The 19,016-nt window shown below is 39.6% G+C and overlaps 1 protein-coding gene across 3 annotated transcripts in view; it reads left to right on the top strand.

Annotated features, from left to right (window-relative positions):
* Nucleotides 1–19,016, top strand: part of UGGT1 (UDP-glucose glycoprotein glucosyltransferase 1) — a 41,002-nt gene that overhangs the window by 15,649 nt on the left and 6,337 nt on the right. The window contains exons 17-39 of one of the 3 annotated variants that reach the window (XR_014957272.1): nt 212–376; nt 569–689; nt 1,386–1,484; nt 2,802–2,825; nt 3,369–3,463; nt 4,048–4,254; nt 4,868–4,999; nt 5,923–6,053; nt 7,440–7,535; nt 7,854–7,956; nt 8,410–8,489; nt 8,901–9,090; nt 10,817–10,975; nt 12,613–12,698; nt 13,034–13,118; nt 14,106–14,194; nt 14,654–14,758; nt 15,333–15,417; nt 15,926–16,155; nt 17,328–17,488; nt 17,975–18,089; nt 18,338–18,454; nt 18,744–18,903. Coding sequence is in view for 2 of the 3 variants with exons in the window: in XM_021538030.3 (XP_021393705.1) it covers nt 212–376; nt 569–689; nt 1,386–1,484; nt 2,802–2,825; nt 3,369–3,463; nt 4,048–4,254; nt 4,868–4,999; nt 5,923–6,053; nt 7,440–7,535; nt 7,854–7,956; nt 8,410–8,489; nt 8,901–9,090; nt 10,817–10,975; nt 12,613–12,698; nt 13,034–13,118; nt 14,106–14,194; nt 14,654–14,758; nt 15,333–15,417; nt 15,973–16,155; nt 17,328–17,488; nt 17,975–18,089; nt 18,338–18,454; nt 18,744–18,903 (2,788 nt within the window). In the remaining variant the exon portion in view is untranslated. The remainder of the gene's footprint in view (nt 1–211; nt 377–568; nt 690–1,385; nt 1,485–2,801; nt 2,826–3,368; nt 3,464–4,047; nt 4,255–4,867; nt 5,000–5,922; nt 6,054–7,439; nt 7,536–7,853; nt 7,957–8,409; nt 8,490–8,900; nt 9,091–10,816; nt 10,976–12,612; nt 12,699–13,033; nt 13,119–14,105; nt 14,195–14,653; nt 14,759–15,332; nt 15,418–15,925; nt 16,156–17,327; nt 17,489–17,974; nt 18,090–18,337; nt 18,455–18,743; nt 18,904–19,016) is intronic. The other 2 variants (XM_021538030.3, XM_021538031.3) reach the window with 2 other exon arrangements.

Here is a 19,016-nt window from a genome sequence, read left to right as displayed (position 1 = left end):
TTAATTTACAAACTGAACTTAAAGGAGTATTATGCACTTTTGTATTGTGAAGTAACTTTGTTTGCTTTGAAACTTTGAAAGTTTCAAAGATACGTTGTCTGTGTGTAACAGAAGTGGTAAGGATCTCATGGTGTGTTTATTTAGACTTGTGGATATTGCACAGCTTGTTAGGAACCTGATGTGATAAAACTGCTTCTGTTCCTGTCTTTAGGCAGCAAGAGCTTACTATGAGCAAACTGGTGTAGGCCCTCTCCCTGTTGTCCTGTTCAATGGGATGCCTTTCCAAAAAGATCAGCTGGATCCTGATGACCTGGAAACTGTGACAATGCACAAAATCCTGGAAACCACGAGCATCTTCCAGCGAGCCGTGTACCTGGTGGGTGCTGAGCTCCTCTGTGGATTGAGAGAAACTAGATTTGGAAAAGCTGATTCACAAGTCCCTGGCTATGTATTATACAAGACAACTTAGCTTTCATAATTGCTTTTTGCCTTTTTTTTTTTTTTAAGGTTATGTAAGGCAATTTTATATGTCAAATAAGAAATAATGCTTCTTTCCTCTTTCCTTCAGGGTGAACTATCTAATGACCAAGATGTGGTTGAGTATATCATGAACCAGCCTAATGTTGTTCCAAGAATTAACTCAAGAATCCTAAGGTCTGACAGAGAGTACCTAGATCTGACAGGAATGAGTAAGGGATGCTTTTAATTGTGTTAAACCTGAAATATCTGAGTGCAAGACTTGCTGTTCCAGTGGAAAGCTCAGGTGGCAAAGCATTAACAGCCACCTGAAGTGATGACCCAGGTCTGGTGCCGACAGATGTTTGTGTACAACATTAAATGTCTACTGATTTTCAAAATAGGAATTTGTTCTGTTTTTATACAGACCTTAGGGGGGAGTATGACTCATGAAGCTGAGAAATTATATAATGCATAAAGCAGCAGTTTGTTTCTTACTTCTGACCTTCATTTGAGCAGGGTTGGCAGTCATCTCTGGAATTAATTCAGATTTAGCAAAATGTTCCCTTGCTAACTGAACATCCAATACAATGACATTACTCCTGCCTTTTTTGAGTTGCTTGAAAAATAGTTACAGAGTGGATTTTTCAATGTATATTATTTACATACACTGGTGTCGACTAATCAAGGCTTGGGCAATTCTTTCAACTGACTTCTGCCTATCAGATATGCAATGTAGTTATTAATGTAAGTTGTGAGACAGCAAAATTCATTTCTCAGCTTATATATTAACAGTGAAAATGAGGCACAAGCAGTATCACAAGGAGCAAAATGGGACATGTTCTTAATGTTCTAGTAATAGTAATTATTTTATTTTCAGTTTACATGGAATAGTTGCTTTGGCCTTTCATACTTGTTCTCTTCCTCAGATAACCATTTTGTGGATGACTTTGCTCGATTTACCACATTGGATTCTAAAGATAAGACAGCTGCTGTTGCAAACAGCATGACCTACTTAACAAAGAAAGGTAACATCTGTGGTGGATTCTGAATCCAAATCTGCTTTTATTTGTGTTTCCAAGCATATGTGCAGATCTTCACACACACACTGAGTCTTGCCAGGCCTGTGGGTAACAACATAGTCTGTTAAAGATTTATTTTTTTTAATAAGACATGACATCTGCATGGAACAAGAATGTTCCCCTTTTAAACCCAGTCCAGCTTCTTGCTGAATAATGAAGTCTCACCCAAACTGCTCTTGGTGTTCTGCAAATGAACCCCAGAAATGCAGCAGTGTAAGCAATGACTAGAAAGATATAAAAGAGGTTTCAATTCTCTGTCTCATAATTCAAAATTGCTAAAAGTTGCATGGATTCAGAAGAAAATTCCAACTGCCCATTACATAAGATATCACCCAGCGTGGTCAGTGCTATTTTTGTTGCTCCAGTGCAAGCACTGCTTTTCCAATGGCAATATTGTCACAGTTCCTCAGAAAAGTGTTCAAACTTGCCTGTACCTCTCAAGTGTAGGAAATGCATGCATAGATATAATACAGAGCCTAACCAGGTCTAAGCAGACATCATCAGGTGTTTCCTTTATCCATTTTGGTTAGATTCCAGAAACAAGCTGCTGTCATTTGACCCAAATCCTCCTGTTCCTGTCTCCTGTCTTTACTAGACTGTCCCAAATTTCCATGGTCCTGTCTCCAGTCACTGCCATCCATGTGCACTACCTGAAATGTTCCCATTGCTCTTCCTGTGTCATTCCTGCTCTTCGTTCATGTTCAATCACTTGGGTTTGAACAAGTTTCTTCTGTAGAACATCAAGTCCACACCTTGGCATGCTCGTTGGAAAGTGCATTAATTTGCAATTCCATGCCTTGACTTTTTTTGCTCAGTGCCTCTTCTGCCACTTAAGATGTTTAATAACTGCTATCTGATTACAGTAATGCTGTAGCACATTTATTTTCTGAAGTAATAGAGAAGTTCTATGTGGTGCTGGCCCAGCACCAGCACTGATACAACACTCCCATGCTGCTTTTTAAAGAGGGAAGATAACAGCACAATGGCACAGCAGTGTTTGTAAACAGTCTTCAGAATGCTGTCCTCACCCTGTGGTATGAAACTGATAATATGTAGCATGAAAATCAAGCATCCATCTGTTTGAGGGGAAGAAAAAGCCAAAGCTTATTGCAATAAAATTAGCACAAACTTGTTGCTGTTGGATCTGAACTGTTGTGCAGCTATGCCTGGTACAGTGCTGCAGCTTCTAGATACAGATTGGGATTACCATCAAGTTATTAATGTGTCTCTCCTTTTCCCTTTTCCTTTCCGCTCTTTGACCAGGAATGTCTTCCAAGGAGATCTATGGTAACTCATGTTTAGCATTTTTTATATTATTCTTGGAATTTTCTGGTGCCTTTATAACACTGGCTTTAGAACCAGCAGGCAATGAAGGAAGCTGTTGAAATGCATGTTTGCTCCAACATTTTTGTCTTTATACAAAACTGAATTTGTAAATTGACAGCTTCATTACAAAGAAGTGATATGTCTGCTGGATTCCAACCCCAGTTGGAATCTCCAAGTTATTTATCTGTTTCTTTGAACATTTGTACTTGAAAAGGTAGCAAACAAACAGAAATACTAAAAGAATCTAGCTTAGAGCAATGCATGTTGTCCCACATGGGTTTTCTGAATGACCTAATAAAGACTATTATACCAGTGCTATTAATTTTGTCTTGCCAGACTTCATAGCTTAGATTCACCCATTGCTTTTCTATGGAATTTTACTTTTTTTAAGTCCTTGCATGTGTGTCAGAGTTTACCTCCAAATGAGGAAAAACATGAAGATTTCTTTCCTTTCACCCTCAAATTTCACTTTCTTCTTTTTTTTTTTTTTTTTAATAATTGCAGATGATTCCTTTGTTAGACCAGTTACTTTTTGGATTGTTGGTGATTTTGATAAACCTTCAGGGAGGCAGTTGTTGTATGATGCCATTAAACATCAGGTAGGTAATGTGTTCATTGGAATGGGTTAGCAGTGCTAACAAAGCCCATGGTAGAGCATCTTCCTGTGGTATCACCTGGAGAGACTCGTTCTCCCTGCAGGGTCTCTAATTTCTAGCCTCATCTTTTTTGTAGGGACTAGAACATTGCTGATCTTAAGCTAGGACAGAATACAATAAATGTTCTTATAAACCTGTGGTGTTTAACTGGAATATCTGTGTTTTGGTTTGGAGATAAACATAAGCATTGCTCTCTGCTCTGTCCTGTTGGTTCTGGGAGGATAACTGAAACATAAAAATGCACAGCTTACAGCTGTGCTTTGCCAGACTGAGTGGTGGCCATGGTTCTGGATTTCTTAGGTAGCACAGGGTTATCTGGAAGATTGCTGTCACAGTGGAGCCTATATATAAGTTAAATGCTTGATGTTAAATTGGTTAATTCATCCTTTTAACCTTGTGCTGTTATTTACCCAATTTGAAGTCTGATATTCTGGTTTAAAAATGCAAAGCTTTTGCTATAGTGTTTATTATATATTTATTATATCTGAAATGTTAAACTTTCCCATCACCTGTTTTGTTAAACACAGAAATCCAGCAATAACATTCGAATCAGCATGATTAATAATCCTAGTGAAGAACCCAACAGCCAGAATACCATTGTAGCTAAAGCCATATGGGCAGCTTTGCAGACACAAACCTCAAATAATGCCAAGAACTTCATCACCAAGATGGCAAAAGAAGAAACTGTGAAGGCACTGGAGGCAGGAGCTGACATCTTGGAATTTGCTGTTGGGGTAGGTGTGTCTGCTGGTGTTTTCACAGGGAGGGTGCTTTGCTTGTTCCTCAAATTAATTTTTTAGTGTAGTATATTCATATGCAGGTGTAGTAATAGAGAAAAGGAACACTGTTAGGTTGCCTAGTTTGTTTTTTTAAAATCTCTGAAGGGCTTACCTAAATATAACAATCCATCTAAACATGAAGTAAATCCTCATACGCATCAAAGCTACATAACTTGGAAAAGGCAAAAGGAACATGGGTGCAGGGATCTATTTAAGTGAGTCAGCTGTTTCTTGGGTGGTTAAGAGAATAATGTTATTTTAAAAGCTGGGAAAAAATACAGGTGCATTTCTCAAAGTAGATTTTAAAACCTTTGACAGGAAGATTGGAACTGGTCTAAGTAGTTGTGGCCCTTCACAGCAGCAGTTGGGATAGTGTTTGGTGATGACAAGTAAGAACTATGTTTAAGACCACAAAGAAAAGGGGTCTAGGGGTCAGTTTTAGCAGGATACAAAGATCAGTTTTACAAAGATACAAAGTTCTTGAATGGAAACAAAAAGGTTGCTTTTAAAAAATGTGCAGAGGTCTCGTTTTCTTCCTATTTCAATGTCAAGTACTCTTTTCTTTTAGGGTATGGATACCAATATTTTCAAAGAAGCCTTTGAATCTCCCAAGATGGATTTTGTTCTGTCCCATGCTATTTATTGCAGAGATGTTCTAAAGCTGAAGAAGGGGCAGAGGGCTGTGATCAGCAATGGACGGGTGAGATGATCAGTAAAAGAGACTTTCTACTTGTGAGAAAGAAGCAGATTTGAGCAGCAGAGTCTGGGTGGGGATCAGACACAGGAGTGTCAGCCTGTTTTAGGTTTCAGCAGTCTTTAGGATCGCTTCCAGTTTGATTTATTCACACCTGTGTGACCTTTACTTTTCACTGTGTGCAGTTAGTTGTTGGCATTTGATACAAATTCAGGTCTTTCAATAATAAAAGTTGCTTTCATGCTGGTAGTGAATTGAGTCCAGGGGTAGAAGGGGATGATAAATTTGCAAGATTATGCTGCTTCAGTTTACTGAGCAAAATGTTACTGTATTTTGTCTTGATCAAGGTGCCTTGGTCTCTTCTACCATCTGTTTTTATTATAGTTTATCTGAAATTAGGTAAATGATGTTACTATAGTATTTCACTGCAAATAATGAAACCCAGCATTGGGTTTTCTTTTGTCATCTGTTTCTGGTTAGGAACAAGCCCATGCAGCTCCCAGTTGTTGCTGGATATTTCAATGGGTTAAAAATCTCAGGTGTTGATTTGTTCTGTTCTATTTTTCTCATCAGCAGAATAACAAGATTTGTCTAGGTAGCTTTTAGGCTTCTGAAGGCTACGGGAGGGAGATTTGCTGACTGCTAGAATTGGCCTGGTATTCTGCTGCCCATTCCAGATCTGGTACTTCATGTATAATTTTAAGTGCCTGATATAGTGAAAATTTTAAGTGTGTATTTTGTGCCTTAGTCTGGGACTCTTGGCTCTAAATACCTGGATTTACCTTTTGTCAGTGCTGCCACTGACATTAATACCAGCCTAAACAGTTGGCTTCCACTGAGACTGGGCTGGAGCATTCATTTAATACATCTTTGAATTTTGTTTCAGTTTAGCCTTTATCTTATAATACTGATTCTGCTATTTTTGGTAGATTATTGGCCCATTAGAGGATGGAGAAATGTTCAACCAGGATGATTTTCATCTCCTTGAAAATATCATACTAAAGACATCGGGACAGAAAATCAAATCTCAGATTCAGCAGCTGGGATTTGAAGAAGATCTGTAAGTAAACATAAGGAGGATTACAGAGAGAAGTGCTGGGACTCTTGATAATATGACTTTGTGAATCTGATTTGCAATTCATTTAAGTGCTGCTTGGCCTATCAACATAAAAATTATTTTAGTAATACATTTCTCCATCAGTACTGTGGGAATCCTGTAAACTGCTTTTAACTTCAGAGAGAAGAACTAGGAAAAGAGACAGATAAGGAGAGGGAAGTGACAATTCTAGACAGTTACTGCACAAAGCAGAGATGAACCACTCCAAGGAAAGCCATGTTGAGGTTCAAAAGAACAGGAGTCCCCTGTAGGTGTGTGTTTGTGTTGGAGCATGTACCTGTGGGAAGTTTCTGCCAGACTTCCCATCACATTTTTCTGTGATGCTGCTTGACTGTTAAGGGCTGGTCAAGTAAGTTAAACGTGAGGTCTGTTCTGCAGAAATGTTGTGTGATTCTGGATCCCAGCAGAGCAGGTTTTAACTGTGTTCCAAGCACTTCTGCATCCATTGGGTGTCGGGGTGGTGGAAGAGGGCATAGTTTGAACAAAGGCTGGTTCTGCCAGAGCAGTGGGTTTGGGGTTTCTTTTTGTTTATTTGAATGATGCCAAGGTTTTTAAAAAACTTTTGCATTGGAAAAATCTGTAGAACTTAGTGGAGTTCACCAGGCTTGTGAGTTTGGTAGGAACAATTTAAACAGCTGTCACTATAAATCTCAATTCAGGAAAAGCTGACAGACATATATGTTAGGGTTTCGCTTCTTGGCAAAGGTGTGATGTACAAATCTATTTTCATTGAACTTTCAAGAGGTTTTACACCTTAAAGCTTGACTATATTATTAAAATACTAGACTGAAAAATTATGGAAATACTGAAAAAGAAGTGCTTAAACTAATAAAAGTATTATTACTTTTCTTAAAGTGCTAAAAGTAATATTACTTTTAATAATAAAGTAATTGTCTTTTATGATAGGACCCTTCTCAAAAGTTTCTCAACTTACAGGATTGTTTCCTAGTGCTCAGAGTTGCAGTGTAAAATGGGAAGAGCAGTGAAACAAGGGTTTGATCTGAATGGCTTTCAGGTCTGAGTGGTTGTTGAAGATCAGGAATGCAGTTCCTGTAACATGGTTGACCCCTAAAATACAGCTGCTCTGTTTTTGTTAGAGTTAAATCCTTTGGTATAATCAGTAATAAGGCTGCAACCAGTTTAAATTACTGGTGGATTAACCCTTAAATATGTTTAATTCTTCTGAGCCTGTGTAGAGAGATAGTAGGAGTGTTTGGGTATCTGGATTCTGTTTGCCTTCTCTTTTGCTGCTGCCTGACAGAAAAGTGATAAATACTGGCATTTTTTTTTTTTTATATCTCCAAGCCTTTTTCTTTTCCTTCTTTTCAGGGCAAGTGACTTGGTAATGAAAGTGGATGCTCTTCTTTCTGCTCAGCCAAAAGGAGAGGCAAGGATTGAGTATCAGTTTTTTGAAGAACGATACAGGTATAGAATTGCTGAACAGTGCTTGTCTTTTAACTTTCCATTGTTCTATGTTGCATTTAATTAAAAAAAAAAAATCTAAATAGCAGTAGGAAAGTCCCCAACAGTTTTCAGGGAGATTCCAGAAATTAATTTTATCTCTCTACCTATCTTTATAAACATACATGTATATGCCTGTTTTTCTCTATTTAGTTTCTGAAGGTGCACAGCATTTAGGAAGTAATTTAATTTCAGGATGAGATGGATAGCAGTAGGTTGTAATGCATTTCCAGGGTTTATCCACATGTTTGGTACTTTTAAATTGTATTTTCTTCTGTTTAGTGCAGTTAAACTGAGACCAAAAGAGGGGGAGACATACTTTGATGTTGTGGCTATTGTTGATCCCGTGACCAGAGATGCTCAGAGACTTGCTCCATTACTTTTGGTACGTAGGCAGGGTTGTGAGAACTTCAAATTCTATCACTTTGGAATGTTTGCTTCCTCTTTGACTGTGTGGTGACCACTGGCTTTCTAATAGCTTGTCTGAGTTTCACAATGCATTTATCAGTGGAAATACTAATTAGGCTGCAGTACACAGTAACGAGATCATGCTCAGGTCTTGCCCAGAGAGCTTTAATTTCACTATTCCAACAGCTTAATTTGCAGTAACTCTGTTCTTGGGGAAGATCTCAGCATGCCAAAAAGAATGCCTGAAATAGGAGGAACAGGTAACTGTGCTTAAAACCACCAATTTAAAAGGGGGGTAGGGGTGGTAAAGCAAATCACAAGAGGAAGGAGTGGGAATGAGCAGAGGACATCCACCCTGAGGTCCTTTCTATAAAACATTGGTCAGCTCTCCTCATTAGCATTTTAAGGGATGTTTTTGTCATTACTTTAGGTTTTGAACCAATTGATAAATATGAACCTGAGAGTGTTTATGAACTGCCAGTCTAAGCTTTCTGACATGCCACTGAAAAGGTAAGCAGTTCCTTGATAGAGGGTGGAAGCTGTCTCATAGAAAGTCTCAATAACTGCTTTGAGCTCATTTATGTAACAGCATCATTTCCCACAGAGCATCTGGGAATTTCTGGATGGCATGAAATAATTATGCTGTTTTACAAGTTGGGTGCTTTTTTCTTTTTTCTTGTATTTATATAAAATTAAATAACTTACTAATCTTAATGGCTGAGTCTTGCACAGTCCGTTTTGGTCCTTCAGGACAGAAATTCTGTCCTGTCCTAATGTTAACAAAACCTGTATTGCTTTGAACAAAGGCTTGGAGACATTAAAGGTCAGGGGAAACTGATGCCATCTGCAAATTCAATGAGAATGAAATATTAGCAAATTTTGGCAGATGGGTGTTCTGAATTTTTCTTTCTGAAATTTCAGCTTTTACCGCTATGTTTTGGAGCCAGAGATTTCTTTCACAGCAGAGAATAACTTTGCTCCAGGACCAATTGCCAAGTTTTTAGATATGCCCCAGTCTCCACTGTTCACTCTGAATTTAAATACTCCTGAGAGTTGGATGGTGGAGTCTGTTAGAACCCCCTATGACCTTGACAACATCTTCTTAGAGGAGGTAAGAGAGATCATCATGTTCCTACTGCATTTAAAAGGTGGTGCTTTTCCAGGGCTTGTGTTTTCATGGGAAAGAAATGCAGAATTTTAGAGTGCCAATAAACATAGAGCTGTGGATATTACTGCATTTGCAGACCTCTAAATGATTTCTAGGAGGGGAAGCATGAGCTCCCTGACAGCAAGATTGCTGTCCTCAATTACTCAAGGATGCCTGACCCAGAGGTTCAGACTACCATGGGCTGGGAGCAGGTCCTTTCCCTTGCTCCTAGAAGCCACCAAGCTGGTTTCAGCTACCTGTTTATATTGTCACAGTTCTTGTTAACTGGCAAACATTCCTGTGATCCACAGAAGGATGTGCATTGTCAATGCAGCACTAAAACCATGCAGCAGAAATCCACTCAGCTGCTGTAGGATCGGGAGCTTGCTGCTGCTTGAGCAGTCCTTGACTCAGACTGTTGGACTGTGCATCTGGGCAGTGCTGCTCCACATACAGAGGGAGAAATAGGGAAAACCCCTTATTTATTTACCTTGTTGTAAAGGCACTACACATATATGTGTAAGGAGACTGTCAAAGCCTTTACAAACAGGCCTCTGGAAAAGTGAGTCTTGTGGACATCACAAATGTGGGTCCCCTTCTCACTGATATTATTAGTCCCCTCTTACTTCTGCATCTCTCTGATACTATTTGGGAATATGATATGGTATTATGGTATATCTTGTATTGCTAATCCTGTACTAGTTATTCACAAATCTAGAAAATTGGGTGTGTATTTTATGGTTTGAGTTTCGGTTAGTGTGTTTTAGTGTAGGAGTTTCTTGTTTTTAATCTCTTTCCCTAATTGTAAAGCCATAAATGAAGCATTAATACTACATTTCAAGCCTCTGATTTCCATGCCTGCCCCATTGATTAATTGAAAGCCTGAGAGAGGGGGATTAAATGCTTCAGGCATTCCAAGTGCCCTCCTGAGCTTCCAAATAGACAGGAGCTTTACTTTTGCAGGTGCACCATTTCCAGTTCCCAATGTGCAGTCTGTTGGTGCTGTAGCAATTAAACTGTCATTTTGGATGTGCAGTGAGAGGAGATGCTTTGTGGCATTAGACTAACATTCTGCTTATGTACTCTCCTCAGGCTACATCTGAATTTGGCCTGGTAGAGACCCAAGTCATTTGGGGTTGTGGTTCTTTATTGGTTTGGTTTTTTTGGTGTTTTTTTTGGGGGGTTTGGTTTTTTTTGCTTGGTTTTTTTAGTTTTTTTTCTTTTCTCTTTCCTTGGCACATTAATTCATTGTAGGAAAAAAAGGAATGGGTGTTTCCTGACAGTACCCTAGTGCACTGTAAGAGCAAAACAAAATGTTTATTTCAGATGGCTAATACTAGGTGAGACCAGCTTGCAGTCAAAATTCTGTATCCCATCATATACTTTTTATGAGATATGAACTCCATTCTCCAGTAAATGTTTAAAAAATAAATTGTGGAATAGAACAACAATCCTTCCCTTTTTTTATCCTAGCATATGTTGAGATTCAAATTCTTTTGGTTTGGGCCACTCTTAACAATATTTGTGTGAGGTTGGTCACTTGAAAGAGCTGAGCTCTTTGAGGTTTTCTAGGCATTTGTCTAACAATAGAATTACTCTGGTAAAATTGTTTTTTTAATTACTATAACTGAATGACTAAAAGTGGCACTTCAGAGCTAGTGCTGCAGTCAGCAGTGTGTGCTCCTTCCAGGTGGAGAGTGTTGTAGCTGCAGAGTATGAACTGGAGTACCTGCTGCTGGAGGGCCACTGCTATGACATTACAACTGGGCAGCCACCTCGGGGGCTGCAGTTCACCCTGGGCACCTCCAGCAGCCCTGTCATCGTGGACACCATCGTTATGGCCAACCTGGTAAGTGTTCCCTGGAGCTGGCACAGCTCACCCAGGCAGCACAGCCCTCCTTCCACCCTGAGTGTTTCCCAGAACGGGGCTGTGGGCTTGGGGTGTAACCTGCACTTCACAGCTGCTTGCAGATGCACCACACCCCATCATTCCTCACGCTGAAGCCTCGTGCTCTCTCTTACCTCTTTCAAGATGAACTCCTTTCCCTTCTGAGATGTTCTGGAAGATCTTTAAATGCTGCCAATATTCTTAAGCAGCCCCTTTTCAGGGAAGCTCAGTTGTTTTCCTGGGACAGGGTCCTCCTCGGGCCATCCACTCTGGTGCTGTGAGCCTCAGTCTGTCTCGTTTTTGGGACCCATTTCTTCAGGAGATCTGTGGTATAAATGGAGAGAGTCAGCAAGAATAGTTGGCATTGTAGAAAATAAAGGAAGTGTGAAAGAATGGGATTTGCTTATTTGAGTTGAGGAAAGGTGCTGGAAATCCAAGTGTATGATTGTTCCCTGCAGCTGCTTTTGTAATGTCACTGCATAAGGGATGTGTCTGTTCTCAGTGTCCCCACTGGGACAGGAGAGAGCTAATGGGCTGGAATTATGGCGGAGGAAGTTTTCCACTGGAATGTTTTGTTATGTAATGTTAGTGAAAAACTGAAGTCAGTTGCCTCTTTTGATGTTTTTTTTTTTTTAATCTTTAAATTTTTAAAGGTGTTACATTCATTTAAACAAATTAAAATAGAAACAAGGAAAAATATTTATTTATTTATTTATTTATTTTAGAATTCTTCTTTTCAATTAGTGCCTTTTATACTTATATACTATATAGTATATATACTTTATATACTTAGCCAGAGTATATCCTAAAATGATGATGTATTTCTTAATGTAGAAAGAAAGATGTCCCTTATTTTACATGTGGTCACATGGTGTGTTTATGTTGGGGACTAAAACTCAGAAGTGTCCTTTTTCTAATTAGCTATATCAAAATGTTCAAAATTATTTTAAAATTTCCTTTTTAAAGCAGCCTGATTCACATAGGAACTGCAAACATTTGAAGCCACGGTACAAAACTGAAAGGGACACTAAAACATCTCTACAGTTGCATGGATCTTCTATAGGTCTCATAATCTGAACCGCAGAGGAAAATATTCAGATCTGGAATCTGAAGCTTAGAAAGACTTGAACACAATATTTGAACTTTTAAGTTCTGTAGGGGAGATATCTTGTAACATGTAAATTTTGTTATTACTTACTGCTGTAGGTGAATTACCACTCTGTAGAGCTTCAGACTCCCTTTAGATTTTGTAGTATAATTACAAATTAGTGTTTTGAAATTCTTGAAGGCAACCTTTTGCAGGAAAAGACTTTGGATTTGCACTGTTCCCATGGGGACAATGAAGACTTTGATCTAACAAATAATGCCAGACCTTTTCAAGCTTCTATCTCTTGGGGAAAACCCAACAATTTTGAATGGAATAATTTCTGGGGCTTTTCTCCTGTTCTCTGAGTTTAAAGCCTTAAGGTTATGTTAATCAGTGGGCTTGCAAATAACATTCTAGATATAAATCAGTGAGTCAAAACACATAACTTTAAAGCTATTTTTTCTGCATTTGCATTTTCTGGAAACTGCCAAATACTCTTTTCACTTCACAGGGCTACTTCCAATTAAAAGCCAATCCTGGTGCATGGACTCTAAGACTGAGAAAAGGCAGATCTGAAGATATTTACAGGATCTACAGGTAGGTCAGGATAAGAAATTCTTCAGTCTTTTTCTTATGAAACTTCTGAAGTAGACAGGCATTGTAAATCTAATGATTCCCTTGCCAAAGTGTGGTAACCTGAACAGCAAATTAGACAGAAAATTACATTTCATACTGAATGTAAGTTATGCTAGGTGAAATTAATTAATTTAAAATCCCATTAAGTGTGTTCAAATAAATGTATTTGTTTCTTTGTCATGTCTCAAACCTGTTTTGCAGTGCTGAGGCTTAATACATGTATAAAAATGAGCAGATGAAATAAAGAACATATTTCTGCTTTGTAGTAAAAGTCAGTATCTTGCTCTTATTTTCAGCCACGATGGCACAGACTCTCCACCTGAAGCTGACGAAGTTATTGTTGTTCTCAATAACTTCAAGAGCAAAATTATTAAAGTGAAGGTGAGTTTAAAAACCAGAGGTGCTCTTAAAGAAGCCTGTTTGACCAACAGTGGGGAGAAACTTGGATTAAGGCTTGAAGCTCCCTACCCACGAGCATACACTTGAGGCAGTCTGCACAAAGCTCACCTCACAGTGTCAGGGGTAGAGAGCATCATCTGTAGACTTGATTTGGGTTTTTAATACAGGAGAAAATAGGACAAAGTCCTATTCCTTGTGTATGTCCCTGAGCTACAATAATACTCACATTTTTCTGACTGCTTATAACTTTAAGAAAAAGCAGTTTTGTATGCCCTATATATGTCAAGTAATAAGCATTCAGTATGTCCATTGAGCCAGCATTTTATCTGTCACAGATAGATTGTATTCATTTGGCAATACATTTTGTGTCACTCTGACACAGGCTAGGTGAGAATACATTTGAAAAAAGGAAAGAAATGGTAAATTACTTATCTGCTGTCTCTTAGGGCTGCCTATCAGGTAATGCCATAGCTGACAAGTTCAAGGAGAATGACTGGTAGATAAGTGATGGCTGTAACAGAGCCACTCACACCTGACACCATTTACTTGTGCTGGACTATTTTTGAGATGTTCTACCCATTCATGTCTTGTCTGTGTATCTGCTTTGGAGTCTCAGTGGCCAATTATACCAGTTAGAGACTGGTGGCATTGGCGTGTTGGTTTTTTGGGGGATGGGGTTGTTGGTTTCTTTGAAGGTTTTTCTTTGCCAGTCTCCATCACCAAACATCTCTTAGAAAAGTATTTTAACCATCCAGACTAACATGCCTTTGGTGTCTAAAAGCTCCTTTGGAATCTGTTTGGAAAAAGTCACTGATTACTGAGCTGTTTTCCCAGAGAGCTTAGGTTACCTGTCAGCTCATGGGGTGTGAATCAAGTAGGTAAAAACAGAACCAGTGTCAGGATGACACTCCTGACAATATCTACTCAATATGTGGTTCCAGCTCACTAAAGCCATATCATGCTTCACAGGTGCAGAAAAAGTTTGATATGATGAATGAAGATCTGCTAAGTGATGGCACCAATGAGAATGAATCTGGATTCTGGGAATCACTCAAATGGTAAAACCAATTCAATGATAACCTACAAGTCTCTTGAAATTGGAAAACTGTTTGGCAATAGCATGATGTGTGTGAAATTCCACAGCTGTCTGTTAAGACTGCTTGAATTCAGGGCTGTCCTTCACTGGACTTCTCTGTTTCTGGAGATCTGGGCTCCTGCTTTGCACCTGCTTTTGCCTTCCCTTATCCCCCCCTGCTATTTGAGAGCCTAAAACATTGAGCTGCACCTCAGCCAGTGCTCTCTCAGTCAAAAGGTGTTCATGTCTGAGCTCCTGGACCTTCCCTGTCTTGTGCATAGCACTCTGCCTTGGGGAAGATACCCTGGGCAGCAGGGAATGACACCCAAAGCCCACAGACCAGCTGTATTAAAGCAAAAATGTAGCCATTTTCTGTATTTGCAGCCTTTCCTCCAGAGCTGGCTCTTCCCTGTCCTTCACAGAATCGTATTTTTCCTTTCAGGGGATTCACAGGAGGGCAAAAGAATGAAGATGTGAAACAGGATAAAGATGATGTACTAAATATATTCTCTGTGGCTTCAGGACACCTATATGAGAGATTCCTACGGTTAGTTGAGAATATATAATCCTAATGTGCCAAATGGTAGTGTCCCTGCACAAGGAAAAAGGTTACAGTCTCCAAGAGGATAAAAAATCCCACTTTTTCAATGCTTCAGAAGTCCACTAGAATCTGCTTCTACTGTGTCATAGGCACTTTTGCCTGCATAGCATTCATGAGTTAAAAATAGACTTAGTTTAATAGGTGGTGTGTTGCTGTCCTAAATTTTCTCACTACAATATAACCAGTGTATTGTTAAGAAGTTACAGAATAAGCCACAGTTGCTTTGGAAGAATATGAGCTTCTGTTGTTCTCAAAAGGCTGTGAAAGCCAACAGGTCGTATATTCTCTGCCTAGTTAAAATACAGAGATGTTGGGGGTTTAGTAATTTTGTTGATAAAATTAAGCAATTTACACTAGGCTGAAGTTACTCACTTTTTCTTTATGCATGAAGTTCAGTTACCTGACACACAACTGCAAATAATTCAGTCATGTAGCCCAGCAATTTGTAATCTATTATACAGCTCATCTTTCATGGGTGCCACTTGTTCCTGTAACAGCTTTATTTTTTTCCTTTTGATAGCATAATGATGTTGTCTGTGCTGAAACACACCAAGACTCCTTTAAAGTTTTGGTTTCTGAAGAACTACTTATCACCTACATTCAAGGTTTGTTACTAATTAGAAATTTATTTGGTGGTGGGGGAAAAATGCCACAAACTGCTTCCCTTTCCCAGTGCTGCACCAGCATCACTTGGCTAAACCTGAACTCACCCAAAGCTGGAGAAAGCCTCACAGATGGGAATGTCAGCTGATGTGACAGTGGGCCAGGTTTTCTAGTAAAAAAATTCTCCCAATGTTCTTCTCTCATTTTACGTGCTCCCATTTACAGTGCTTTGTACACCCCTAAATAATTGTCCCACCTGTGAAATTTTATGATTTGAGTAATGCATTCTCATGTGTGGATCACTATGAAATGGCTCATAAGGAACTGTGTGGACAAAAATGCTGAAATAATTAGTTGCCTTTACAATTTGTATTGATTGTTCAGCTTGGACCTCAGTGTTTTGTGTGAATTAAAAATGAAACTAATTTTCTCTGTGGTATTTCAGTTTCTGATGTTCTGTGCCTTAGACTGAAGTCTGTCTCTTGTAATGTGCTTTTCTTTTTCCTGCAGAGGAACAAAGAACTGAGATAAGCTGCTTTTTTCCCCTCCCTCTGCAGGAGTTCATCCCATACATGGCCAAGAAGTACAATTTCCAGTATGAGCTTGTCCAGTATAAATGGCCACGCTGGCTGCACCAACAAACAGAGAAGCAGCGAATCATCTGGGGTTACAAGATCCTCTTTCTAGATGTGCTCTTCCCATTAGCTGTTGATAAAATCCTCTTTGTGGATGCTGATCAGGTAACACAGAGGCTGGAGTTACTTGATCTTTTTTTTTTTTTTCTTTTTTTTTTTTAAACAATAAGTTCTTGAATACCATTTCCATATTGTTTGGAAGGATTGCAAGTCTGAGCCCTTCACAGGCGTGACTGGAGGTTGATTCTGTAATTATGGCATGCTTCACTGAGGGCTGGGTTTTGTGCCTGTTTCCACAAGATTGGTTTTGTTGGCCTGTCTTTTACTGTTATCTGGTTGCTCATTCACTCACTGTGATTCCAGCTAGCTTGCCAGATAGATTCTCATTTCACCCTTCCATTTTTGCAGTTCATTCTGTTCTCCCAGCTGAAGAACACTTACCACAGGCAGTATTTTCCTAAGTCACCAAGCACTCTGGCCTCCCAGGCCCCTGCTTTTAGCTTGGCCACATCTGAGTGGCTTTCAGAGGAGGACAAGGCAAATCCCTTGTGCACAAGGCCCTGTCCTGCTGCAAGGCAAACAGGACTGGAAGGATTTGTGTGTGCCCACTCCTCAACTCCTGGGTGGAAAGGGCAGGAAATGTGCACAGTGACAACTGCCAAAACTGCTCTCAAAAGTACATGTGAAATGAGAAGTACAGATTATTAACAAGTGAGTGTAAACCACGTGCACAGTGTGAAGCAATGCCAGGTCAAACTGAAGCTGAAGGATCAGTTAGGAGAGACTTCCAGCTACCCAGTTGTCATTTTAGACAGTTTGTTTCTCTGCTTGTGAGAGATACTAAGGCATTTTTTTCCTATTAGAGTGGTATTTTAAAAGTTGTGCTAGTGCCACATCTATGTCAAAAAGACATTAAAAAGCTTTCATCCCTGAAGAGTCTGCAGACACTGAAGAGGAAGGGATACCAAGAATCCCAGTTAATGTACAGTGTGAATTCTTACTGCTTATTAAGAAACAATTTTGCACTTCAGCTGTCAAACTGAAGTGCAAAATCTGCTTATTTGAAGCTCTATTTTATTTGCTCCAGCTCTGAGGGCAGGGAAGACAACACCTTTTGTGCTGTATTTTTATACTACTTAGACATAATGCAAAATTACTATCAGGTAATCCTTCCTTTATCTGTTTGCTCAGTTTGAATTAAATCCTGTACAACATTTGCAAATAACCCTAGAAGGGCAGGTTCCTAGAAATGAAAATAAAATGTCTTTTCCCTTCAGATTGTGCGCACAGATCTGAAAGAATTGAGGGATTTGCATCTGGATGGTGCTCCTTATGGATACACCCCATTCTGTGACAGCCGAAGGGAAATGGATGGCTACAGGTTCTGGAAATCAGGATACTGGGCAAGTCATTTAGCTGGAAGAAAATACCACATCAGGTATGAAATTTTTTTTTTTTTTTTTTTTTTCCAAAATAGAGGGGTAAAGTTTTTGTGGCTACTTAGACTTTAGCAGAAAACTAGCTGAGGTATGCAGCACTGCATGAACCACTTGTTGCTTCCTGTTGCCCTTCAAGGTTCTGTGGCCAATGAAGCACTAGAGACACTGAAGTTATTTTCAGTATGCTGCAACTTTTAGAGATGAAGAACTGAAGTGTTAACTAGCAGACATCTTCCTTTGTTAATAACAAATGTTGGAACAGGGACTGCATGACAGCAAAGCTAAGACAGATTTGTTGAAAATTCTTTTTTGTGCATGCCATGACTTTGTTAGAACTGCTTTCCTGCCTTGTAATAGATCATAGATGTGCTGCCACCCTGAGATTGTTTTAGGGTACTGTGTCTCAGGGGTCTGGTGGGGCTGCAGAGTTACCCCCAGTGTAATTGCTAATTGCAGTCATTACTAATTGCATCATCTCCACATAGTGCTCTGTATGTTGTGGATCTGAAGAAGTTCAGGAAGATAGCAGCTGGAGATCGACTCAGAGGACAGTATCAGGGCCTGAGTCAGGATCCAAACAGTCTGTCCAACCTTGATCAGGTATGTTTTATTGTGTTTGTTTTGTTTTACTGGGCTATGGTGTCAGACTGGGACTTGGGATTTCCCCAGAGGTCTTTGTTTGGAATGGGATGAGATGAAGTGTTGATTCATCACTTTATATTTGCATTGGGAAAAAAGAAAACTCTTACAAAAGTTGACCTTCACAATACTGTTAGTTTGGTAGGGGGGTTGCTCCTCCTATCCTGCACCCTGTGGAAACAGCTACTAACTCTTACTCTGCACAACAGGATTTGCCAAACAACATGATTCACCAAGTACCCATCAAGTCCCTCCCCCAGGAGTGGCTGTGGTGTGAAACATGGTGTGATGACTCCTCGAAGAAGAGAGCAAAAACCATTGATCTGGTGAGTGCAGGATGATTCCCTCACTCTTACAGCACATTAAAATACAGTTTTAGAGGCACTTCCCTCCCTCAGCCTGTACCAGTACTTGCACATTTCCAGCACTTGAGTTTTTTCCATTAGCTTATGTGTTTCTCTTACCTGGAGGAGTGGCATTGTTATGAATTTGGAAAGAGACTTTGCACTGATCTCTGGCTGAAGTACAGGCAGGTGTTGTTCACCACCAGCAGATTGATCCCTGCACCTCTGGTGAGTGCAGAAACCTTTTGTAGCCTGACTGTTCTATTTGCAGTGTAACAACCCAATGACCAAAGAGCCCAAGCTGCAGGCAGCCATGAGGATAGTTCCAGAATGGCAGGACTATGATCAAGAAATCAAACTGCTCCAGAGTCAATTCCAGAAGGAAAAAGAAATGGGAACACCAGCTGAGATGCCAGGACAACACACACATGGTAATTTTTCTTTCTGTACTTCTGTGACTTTCTCTGTGCCTGTTGGTCTTGTGCTGTGTCCTCCCTCTCTCACTGTGAGCTTGTCCCATGCACAGGGCTGAGTGAGGGAATGA

Source organism: Lonchura striata, chromosome 9 (genome assembly GCF_050655825.1).
Source record: "Lonchura striata isolate lonStrDom1 chromosome 9, ASM5065582v1, whole genome shotgun sequence".
Taxonomy (NCBI): Eukaryota; Metazoa; Chordata; class Aves; order Passeriformes; family Estrildidae; genus Lonchura; species Lonchura striata.
Note: the sequence above shows the minus strand (reverse complement) of the source record. Positions and strands in the feature narration are given on the sequence as shown.